At 31.2% G+C, this 11,022-nt stretch overlaps 1 protein-coding gene across 1 annotated transcript; it reads left to right on the top strand.

The window, feature by feature from the left end:
• Nucleotides 1–2,111: 2,111 nt before the first annotated feature.
• On the top strand, nucleotides 2,112–3,008 carry LOC131074547 (uncharacterized). The gene has a single exon (XM_058011186.2). It carries the CDS (start codon nucleotides 2,154–2,156, stop codon nucleotides 2,577–2,579), a length of 426 nt encoding a protein of 141 aa, XP_057867169.2. The 5' UTR covers nucleotides 2,112–2,153; the 3' UTR covers nucleotides 2,580–3,008.
• The last annotated feature ends 8,014 nt before the right edge of the window (nucleotides 3,009–11,022 follow it).

Here is an 11,022-nt window from a genome sequence, read left to right as displayed (position 1 = left end):
ATTGCATGGCTTTGTGACAATAGAATGAATGTCAATTGATAATGACAACAAGATTTATGCACCTTAGTAATATAATGATGCTCTAGATAGTTGTGAATGAAAATTAGAGCCACAATATTATTTTATATCATGTAAAAGTTGAATTTAACCTTTTCAATTTAAGTTAGGAATTTGACCTCATTCTATAACAATTAACCTGATCTATGACATTTTATTTCTCTTTCACACTCTAAGAATTTTTTTGTCAAGCCGGTGACATTTAAAAATAATTTGACATATAACAGCCTTCGAACATGCGCATGAATTAGAACGATTGCTAAGAAATTCACATGTGTTGGATCTTATGTTTGATTTTAGAATATAAGACGCTAATGATTGTTCTTGAGCGTCCTTGCATTAAGATATGGTTTTTCTATTGTTTGCATATAAAGTATATGCAAATGAATATCTATCTGTGCACGGGATAACACAAAATAGAAAATGTTTGTGTGTAGTTAGATTGAGACTACAATGCTAAAGGAGGGTATTGAGTCAAATGTTTAATTTTAATTTGGCATGTACGTGGATGAAGATCCTAGTTGCAAGGATGACCTGTCGATGCAAATGTGACTTTGGGTTAGACAATCAGGTTAGATCAATGCTAGAATAAGATTACGTTGTGGATTTGGATATATTAATGATTATAAGGGAAACAACTAATGATTAAATAATTTAATTAGATTATGATCGCATGCACACAAAAACATGAATAAGTAATAAGCATAGTTAAGTAAAAGCAAAGCTATATTTGAGCTTGACATTGCACAAAAATCCATTAATTATAATGGTACTGATATATCAAAATAATATCCCAAATCAAATACAAAAATAAATTAAGAAACAAACATTTTCACTCTTTAAGGATTTAATTTTAATCTTTTTTTCTATTTAAATTAATTTTTTTCAAAACTATCAACACCACCAATACCAATTAAATTATTTATCATTAATGAATAATACAGATATTACTAATTAAAATATAATGTTACATAAACATTATGAAAATAGCCACACTCTCGAGCCCTAACCCATAACATAAAACAACAACATGATTGTGAAATACTTGTAATCAAGCAAGATGGGGAGAAGCTGGATTCATGTTCTCTTTTGCAAATTATTGTCTTTTACTAAAATTTAAGTAATGAAATGAGGTCATTTTATTACTAAAATTTAAGTAATGAAATAAGGTCAATAGACTCTTGGTGTGCTAGTGTAATGGTTCTTAATGAGTCCACCATGGATCAAAGTCTTGTTGAAAGCAAGGCTCCCTCATCATTATGAATGAAACTAAAATGGTACCCATATTATTTTTGATTGAATGCTAAAAAAGTTTTCAAATATAATATAAAATCTCATTAAAAACATCAAAATAAATTTCTGATTGTATGCAAGGAGATAGATATGAGTTGCCTTTAGACTTGTCTCACATGTTGAAACAGTTAATAAATGCAGATAAAACTGTGTAATTTGCTATCCTCTGCTGAACTACCGACCCTTCTTGCTATGTAATTCTTTCTCATTATAATTAATTAATTTTAACCCCTCTTCACGTCGTTTATATTCATGAGAGTCACCACAAAGTTATGATAACCTATAAGTGAAGGCGTCCGCTAATTCTTCGTGAATGTTCAATAACGAGTTTTATTTTTGGTAAATTTACAATATTAGAAAGAGCATCGTAGTACACAGAATGAATGCACAGATGTCTTCAAGCACACGGTATTTTAAAAAAGTAACAGGAAGCAGAGTACAATGTACAGAGATATCTACAGAGATATTATATCAGTTTAATTTTAAAAAACACCTAAGAGTAACAATTATACCGATTTTTTTAATATTACAAATACTACTCACCGTCACGAGAGATATCCAGGTACACCATGTATCTTTCCTCTTTTCAAAATGGACACAAAGCAGAATACGATGCAATAACATTTGGACACAAAGCAGAGTACAATAATTAAAGTAGCAACTTGGATAGACAAGAATGACTGATGCATATTTACTCTTCAGAAACCGCCCTTCTCGAGGGTCTATAAATTTGCAAGGGTGGTCTGCTAATCTGCAACGAAGGCGATTTGGGAAATTAGAGCAGAATTTGATAATCTGGGAAGATGAGTTTTGAGGAAGTGAACGTGAATCCGCAAGAAGTGAGATTTAGTCAAGATTCCATTTCCTGGAACTTCAACCAGAGCTATAGCTCTTCGATTAATGAAAATCCAGACTTTAGCAACGGCTTTAGTCTAGAGGCACTATTGAATGCCATACCTAAACCATCGTCTTTGATGGTGGTTTGCCAGCAAATGGAGAAGGGTTTGATAAAGGCCTCTGATTTTCCCCCTATTGAGGTATATAAAGATGAGAATGGCATAATCTGGTCCAATGACAACAGGAGGTTCTGGGTGTTTAGGAAAGCTGGGCTTACAAGCGTCACAGCCAAGCTTTCTTCAACGCCTCTCTTCAGAGCTTCTCCTCCACCGGAAAAGCGAGGAAAAATGTTTTGTTCTGACTATTTTCCTCTAGTTCGTGGTCGGTGGTAATCGTTTTCTTCACTTTTTAGGTGTTGTACATAAGTATGGTTTAACTTTTAGCTGGTACGGGATGAGTTGGGAAGGATGGCTTTTTTTTTATGGCATCCATAGAATGATAGCGAGTGTGTGTTTAGGTTTATTTTATGTCTTGTAGTGTTGGTAGTATTTTCTGTCGTCACTGGCTTTGTCACATATTTTCTTGGCATGGATGATATGTATATAAGCATAAGTTTACTAATATCTTTTGTCAGTCCTTTAAGAGGGTTTCTACTTATAATGTTAGTATATGGGTTTATTTTTTGAGTCTCTTTCCTGTGCCATGGATCTTTTTCTGTCTCGCTTACCATATGTTTAATGTCATAATGTAGCTGGTTGTCTATAACCTTGAGATTAATTGTATATTAAAGTTTATAAATGACTATTTTGTTCAAATTTTGATTTCTATCGCATCATATGTTTGATGGCATAACGCAGCTGCCTGTACAAAAGCTTGAGGTTATTTGTATATTGAACTTTATGATTGACTATTCTGTTGAAATTTTTATTTAATTTAATGCAACTTAGTGGCCATTTGTATCTTCTCTAGATATCGTATAAAATCTATATTCATTTATGTGTTTAATATGAGAGCATCAGTTTTAAGCTGATATCTGTTATTCAATAGATTTAAATTAAGGAGAATATTAAGTCCACTTAAATCAACTAATTTTATTAATCCAATTAATGTTTAGTTTGAATTTTTTTATAAATTTTATATAATCCAATTAATGTGCAGTATGAAATTTTTTATAAATTTTCTATATGATTATCTTTTATGTAAATTTTTTTTTTTTTGTTTGGATAAAAGTGGATAGATTGAACTATATTAAATTTTAAAAGATTTTTTTACAGGTTGCTTCAAAAAGCATTGAAGGGAAAGAACTAGTAAGAAAACTCTTTACTTCACTATTGCTTAAGCAACACAAGCCTATTTTACCCAATACCAAAAGCCCATTGGCATAGTACATCAAAAAACCCATTCCAATTACATAAGCCACATTAGATATAAAGGAAGCCGCCAACAGAAGCATATAAAAGGAATATTAAAATATGATCACACCAAAGGATGCATATCCATTGCTGCCAAACATCACCAAAGGATGCATAAAAGGAATATTAAAATATGATCACACCAAAGGATGCATATCCATTGCTGCCAAACAACACCAGTCTGAATCACCCCTTCTATGAAACACAATTTCTAAATTTTCCAAACCACTGGTTAGAATGATACTAGAAATGAAACCATAATCAGAGACCTGTCAAAATAAACATTGTGATCAAACATAGCAAAACCCACACCAAAAAAAAGCCACACCAAATAAAGAGGTTGATGAAGACTACAACTATGCCCTTCTTTGATGTAATGTTTATACCCCAAATAAAGAGGTTGATAAAGACTACAACTATGCCCTTCTTTGATGTAATGTTTATACCCAGGTAACTCTCTAATTTTCTATCAATTTATATTTATATTAAGACTATAAAAACAATCAACAGTATGAATTTTCAATCAATTTATATTTAATTTAAGAATAAAATTTAAACTATAAAAACAATCAACAATATTTAGCCAAATTTTAAGTATTGTTAGAGAAGAGACATCCAGCTATGTAACTATTTTTATAAATCTGTTATATTTGTAACGAGTGTATAAGAACAAGAAAATCTCTGAGTTGCCAAAAACATCGTTAATATGACATAAAGTAGTGAGAATGGAGATCCGTAACAAGCATCACCTAATTCTTCCCGTTGTAATTCCATTTTAATTTTAATTCTAATTCGACTTGAGATAAATGATATATAATTGATTCTTTCATCTCCTTGATGGCATGTTGACTGATTTCTTGTATTCCTTCTACACTGTTTCAAAGAAGGTGATCTTTTTGGGTGATGTGACATCTAAAGTAAACCACACCGACTGAATAAAGTTTAGCCTGTCATAAAGTAAACCAAAAGGGGATTCCTTAAATTGCATTGTTATTTACAAAAAAGGAGTTTGCAATTTGAATAGCAAGCAAATTAAGCTAGGCTTCTGCTGCATTGCCTTGAAATGAGGTATGAATACTGATTAGGTAAATTTATACAAGACAAAATAGGTCTGTTTGTTTTACTTGAAGAGAAAATAGAATGCAGGAGTGAGCGTTAAATATTTTTTTTGGCAATACTACAACTAAGAAGTATTGAAGACACTCAAACATGTAAATCGAAAAGACAGAAGCAAAAATATATGAACGTTCAAAAAAATAATTATTCAACAAACTGACATTGCAACTGATAAGTGTTTACGAGTCTCAAAAATAAAATAATTAACCATATAGGGTTCAATCATTTATGATCAATATCAAGTCATTGAAACTAGTACAGGAAGATATCCTTGGTAGAAATTTTGATATATATATATATACATAAAAAAATGATCAAATGTCTAATAGCATCACCAACAAGTATTTGCAACATATACCAGAAGATAAAAGTGCTCCAAATTGCACTGACTCACTTAGTTACCTTGAAGCAGTCCACTCAGGTAATCCCAATTATTTCTGGAGTAAATTGCAAGATTGAAGACAATTCCATAGAAAGCCATTTTCTCAAACACTTTATATGCTACAGGACACTGTAAATCTACCAATCAGAATTGTATAAAACAACTATCATATAACCATCAACACTACGGAATTGATTCATATGATTTAGGTTGTTTTTGTCCCAATATAATCAGTTATTCCTTGTAATCTATTAGTTGCATAAATGATCTAATTATACAAAATATAGATGAAATAAATTAAAGAGAAATGAACTTTAAAGATATTTATCTTTGAAATGAATTTAGTAAAGAGAACAAAAATATTTTTACATCTCTAATTGAATGTATCTATTATTTTAACCTCTTGAATGAGCAATGTATACATGAGATTCATATTTTAAAGATATAAATTATTTAAAATATATAATAAAAAATTGGCCATAGAGATATTGCTCATATATGATAATATCTATTTTTTTGAAAAATGAGAATGAAAGATAGCGACTTTCAAATAAATTGTATAAAAATAATAAAAATTAAGTTGTACGCTGTTTTTAAAAAATATTTAGATGAATGCTGAAAATCAATAAAAACTTATTAACCTCCAAAAAAAATAAAATTAACACAAATAGAATTTAATTAAATCTACAAAGTAGAATGCTATGATCAAGTAACAAAATCCTAAAAACGATGGAACAAATGGAAAGGTCTTGTATTTCTTAATCATTTAATATATCTCATGGCTTTAAAAGTTTGGTCTGTTTTCATCTATCTTAAATTTGAGAAATCTTTATAGGTATAGAAAAGAAAAGGGGTCGGAGATTACATTTTCACATAAAGTTGAATTTAATTTAAAAGAAACAAGAAGATTTTTATAGTAACATATAGGCTATGTTTGTCTATGAAATGCTTCTAGCCTTGATTTAAGAACTTCTATCATCCATTTGTTGAATCATTGGCTCCCTTATGATGTGTCATTAAAAGAGTTGCTAGGTAGGCACAAATTATATTAGAGACCATATGGCTCCTCTATATTCATCGAAATATTCAATATCTAAATAATCATCACCTATTATTTGAGAAAAAAATGTATATGCTTTTAATCAAAACAATTTTTTACTATAAAATGCATTAGCTTGGAGGACATTAAATTGGTGAGACAAGGCACAACGAATAGTTTGTTTGTATAGATTCGTAGCATCCTAAAATTGTACCCCTTTGCAATTTTGATCACATTTGGGATCTTTACATTTGTGTTCGCATCTCTATATAAGGAGGTTTTCCCTTTTCATTTGAATATCATCAAATCATAAGTGAAGGGCAAAATTATCAAGTGTTCAAGCATTGAAGCATTCATAATCAATATTTCTTTGAGGTCTTCAAGGTTGCATTCTCCATTCATTAATTGTGGAGCAATATTACATCATTCATTTTGCAAGCATGTGTGTGTGTTTAGGGTTTTGTCATGTTCATATCATTTCATACAACATATGTAATTACATTCAAGAAGCAAAGCATCATTGTTAGTCATTGCAGATCTGAGGTATATCCTTTCATCATATATTTCAGTATTTGCAATATTTCAATCAAAGTTAATTCCTAAATCGAAGTTTGACTTAGGCAAGCCCCTATTCCCAGCCTATTTCCCTTACTTTTTTGTGTGCAACAAATAGGTACGAAATCGTATTCCTTAGAATAGGGATTATTTGCAAAGACGAATCAACCCTCTTTGACATGCGAAAATTTAAGACCAAGGCGAGAGCACATCGCTCCCAACTTTTTTGGAGTTTTTTCGAGAATCAAATCTGAATCTCCATGTGTTTCTCAGATCTAGATGCACGTGAAAATCTTACATTTGCAATTCACTGTTTCCACATTTTTACTTTCACTTTTCAACACTTTATCTTAATTCAACATTTCAACTCACAAAATAGGGCAATCAATGTCAACACCTTCAGTCCAATCAATATGTCATTTCTCATCATTATTGATTTGTTACTAAATCTATCATGTCATTTCTCATCATTATTGATTTGTTACTAAATCTATCGGATTCACCTCTCTTTTGAATGTAAAAGTAAATTAGTGGTTTTCATTCCTCTCATGGTGGAAACCTTGATTTTTCACCACTTTACATTTTGGTGAACCCAACTCCTTATACCTTTATTTCTAATTTATGTTCCCAGATCTGAATGTTTATGTAATTTAAAATTCAAATTTTCACTTGCAAGTTTAATTACCAATTAAATTTTAAAAATTTAGAGGTTAATTTCAAAACCCTAATTTATAAATTTTAAAATTGAGCTTGTGGGTAGTCTAAATTTTGGATTAATTTTTTCAGATCTGATTGTGAATAGAATTCAAATTGAAAATTGCACTCTTTGATTCAAATCTCAAATTAATTTTAAAAATTAAGAGGTTATTTTCACAAAACCCTAATTTTGAAATTTAAATCCATTAGTGAATTCAATTTCTTTCTATTTGCTTAATTAATTAAACAATCACTTTTACAAATTTTTTGAATTGTTTAATTTCAAAATTCAAATCTCCAATTTTAAATTTTAAAATTTAAATTCAAATTCATAGATATCATTTTAATCAAATTATATAAATTTAGAAGTTTAATTTATAGAAACCTTAATTTTTTTTGGTTAATTTGATTTGTGGATTGCTTCAATTTTCAACATTCATCATACACTTAATAAATTTGACTTATTTTCTATTTCACATATGATTACCTTTCTTTTCACTTATATTTACCAAAATCATGTGTTGGATAATGGTTTCTTTCATTTCACAATGCTTCTTTTCATTCATAGCACTTTGACATATTGTGTTTTTTAGGGTTCCAAAATTCCTTTCTTTCAATCAATTTGATCTCAAATCTCACATGTATAGTGCATGTTGTTTTATGGTGATATTTTTAGGAAAATGCATGCCATATATAGATCACCTCAAAACTTTTGTAGATCCCAATCTAAGAGATGTTAATGGAAAACCTAACCCTTGTACCTCTCCTAGGGTATCTAATGTGAATGAAGAAAGATATAATTCTCTTATCAATGATCTCTCTAATGGAGAGAAAGAATTCAAGAGAAACACGAGCTCATCTTTTTCTCATACGCATAATCAAAATATTCATGTTTCTATCTCTCTAGATCCTTCTTATCCTCCTAGAGCCTATCTTGAACATCAAAAAATTTGTAGAGAAGATGATGTCATGCATTTCATTCATGATTTATCTCCCCATATAACATTAAGTAAAGATGACTCCTTAGATGATAAAACTATTCTCCTTTCCCAACCCACCACAAAGGATATGCATGATGAAATAAAGGAAGATTCTCCTTCACAAGATATTCCTTCTTCATCTACTAATCCCATTATTCCTTCCAAATATCCTTACATTATAAAATTCAAATAAATTTATTTTAATATTCTTCTGCCTTATCAATTAAAAGATTCTTATACGAGTGGCTTTAACATAACATTAAAACAAGGTTTTAGAGGATGCAGACTTGGAAAATTTCAACAAGGAATTCGAGTCCCTATAAACCCTCATACACAAATCACCACATAAGGCCTAGGAAACGATAATAAATCTCCTATGAATGGCCTCCTTAGGATTCAAGACTTCAAAGATAATCTTGGAAGACAACCAACCATTTGTTCTCGTAAAAGTGCTTCTTCTTCAAAAACCCCTTTTTGTTCATTTCATCAAACTCATGACCATCATGCTAATGATTGTCCTGAATTTTAAAATGCAAAGAAAGAACTTATTGATAGTGGAAAAGTTAAAATAATTGATGGCAATCCTTCTTCTAATAATAACCCTTATCCTCAATCTCAAAATAATAAGCCTACACCTATTGATGATCAAGAAAAAATGGCAACTAGAATCTTTTGGAAATCAAAGTATGGTAAGAATGTGGTTTTTACTTTTGTGAATATTAGCACTAAGAATAAAAAAGGAAGTGGATATTGTCTTTTTCATCAGGGTGTTTCTCATTCTCTTGGAAAGTGTAAAATATTCAAGAATTTTTTTTAGGAACAAAATGATCATGCTCGTATATATCTTTCAACAGATGTTGCTCTCTTTCTCGGTGAAAAGGTAGTGCCTTAGCACTCCTTTCACCCTCATGTTGCTCCTCACCCTATGACACAAGTAGTTAACTTAATTGGCCCGACTCTTTATAATTAGAGGTTGTGCTTTTTCAATTTCAAATATCTTGGGGTAGCAACATGATTCTCTTTTACTTCTACCCTATTTCTGATTTTTAAAGTTTCACAATTTTCTTTACGGATTGCATTCTTCATAAATTGATGATCTTTCTTGCATAGAATTATCCTTCATGTGGATGCACGCGTGTCCCTTGTTAGGACCTATTCTTTGAAATGATATCTTTTATGGATAATCTCTCCTAAGGAAATGCATGATTCTTCCCCCCTAATCTATCCTTGTCTTCTTTCTTGGGGGGAAAGGATGACTTTCCCCTCTCTCTTTCTACCTAAAACATCACTATTACCATTATGGGTTTCATTTTTCATGTGTTGATATCCTGTCTTTCATGGAACGGTATGTCTCTTAAGACTAATCCCTCTTTAGGGGAATATGTGATCTTTCTTTCTCTCTCTTTAAAAATTACATCTTCTTTAGAGTTGCAATTTACATATATTAATGTCCTTTCTTGCATTGGATATTCATTCATGTGAGTATATTGTGCATTTGCTTATGTTCAATATCTCTTTTGGAGTTGTGTAATTCTTTTCATTGTCTTTACACTTGGGGGCCAATGATTTCTCTCTCTGTCTCTCTGTCCCCTCTCTAAGGATCTACTTTTCCTTTGTTGAGTGGTGTTTGTTTCATGATTTGGGTGCCATTCCTTATGAAGAGTTGTTGTTTTCTCAAATATTCTCTTATACATGAGGTGTAAGTCCTTGGCTACAACCTCTATTTGGCAATGCACATCTATCATAAACTTAGCCCCTCTCATTGGTTCAAAAGTGTGTCATCCATCATCAAGAATCTCTTTAACTTAGCAGTAGGAGGAAGGTATGAATTCTTGTTCTCCTTTCCTTATTTTGGTAGAAGACGTTATTTTTATTCATGAAACTCCTCTTGGAGGTAGATATCTTTTGAGAAATGATTTCTTCTCCTCCATGAATCCTCTTGACACTTGTTGTAAGATATCTCTTTTTCAACTATCTTATCCTTGCTTGAAGATTATTTCCTCTCTAGCTTGGATTTATGACATCAAGTTGCCTAAAGGATATCTCCTTGGTGTTGAAGGTTGGTATCCTTGTTTCTAAGCTTCCTTAAGACATCAAAATAAGGCTATGTTGACATCTTAAGGGGGGGCACCCATACCACTCCTTTTGTACCATATTGTACTATATCTTTGTATATCATTCTTGTATGTCTTAAATGGGGTGTTCATTCTTGAAACTAGAGGAGACAAACTCTTACACGAGATGCTTCACTCTCAAAACTAGATGTAACATTTGAATTTTTAAACGAGGTTACAAATCACCGAAACTAGAGAAAACTCTTACACGAGATATCCTCGTAACTAGGAATGTATATGTCATTTGCTTCTTGGCATTTACACATTTGCCTCTTGGTATTTATACATTCACACCTTGGAATTTTCACACATAAAGCCTCTTGGAATTTGCATTTACATTACATGTCTTAAATAGGATGATGTACACTAAAAAATGGAGTACTTCATTCTTAAAACCAGACATCACTTGCACACACGCATGAGGATGAGTGGAACTAGCAAAATAGGGCTAGACTATTCTTACTCTCCTCCCCAACATGGACCACCTACATGCAAAAATCTAAGGGCAAGGTATCTATGTTCTCTCTCATCATTCTTCTTA

The sequence above is a fragment of the Cryptomeria japonica genome, chromosome 3, assembly GCF_030272615.1.
Source record: "Cryptomeria japonica chromosome 3, Sugi_1.0, whole genome shotgun sequence".
NCBI classification, from domain to species: Eukaryota; Viridiplantae; Streptophyta; class Pinopsida; order Cupressales; family Cupressaceae; genus Cryptomeria; species Cryptomeria japonica.
The sequence above is the reverse complement of the archived record's forward strand: the minus strand, read 5'-3'. Positions and strand labels throughout refer to the sequence as shown.

Bases quoted from the DNA above. Each gene is read 5' to 3' on its own strand.
- LOC131074547 (XM_058011186.2), top strand. From the start codon at position 2,154: ATGAGTTTTGAGGAAGTGAACGTGAATCCGCAAGAAGTGAGATTTAGT.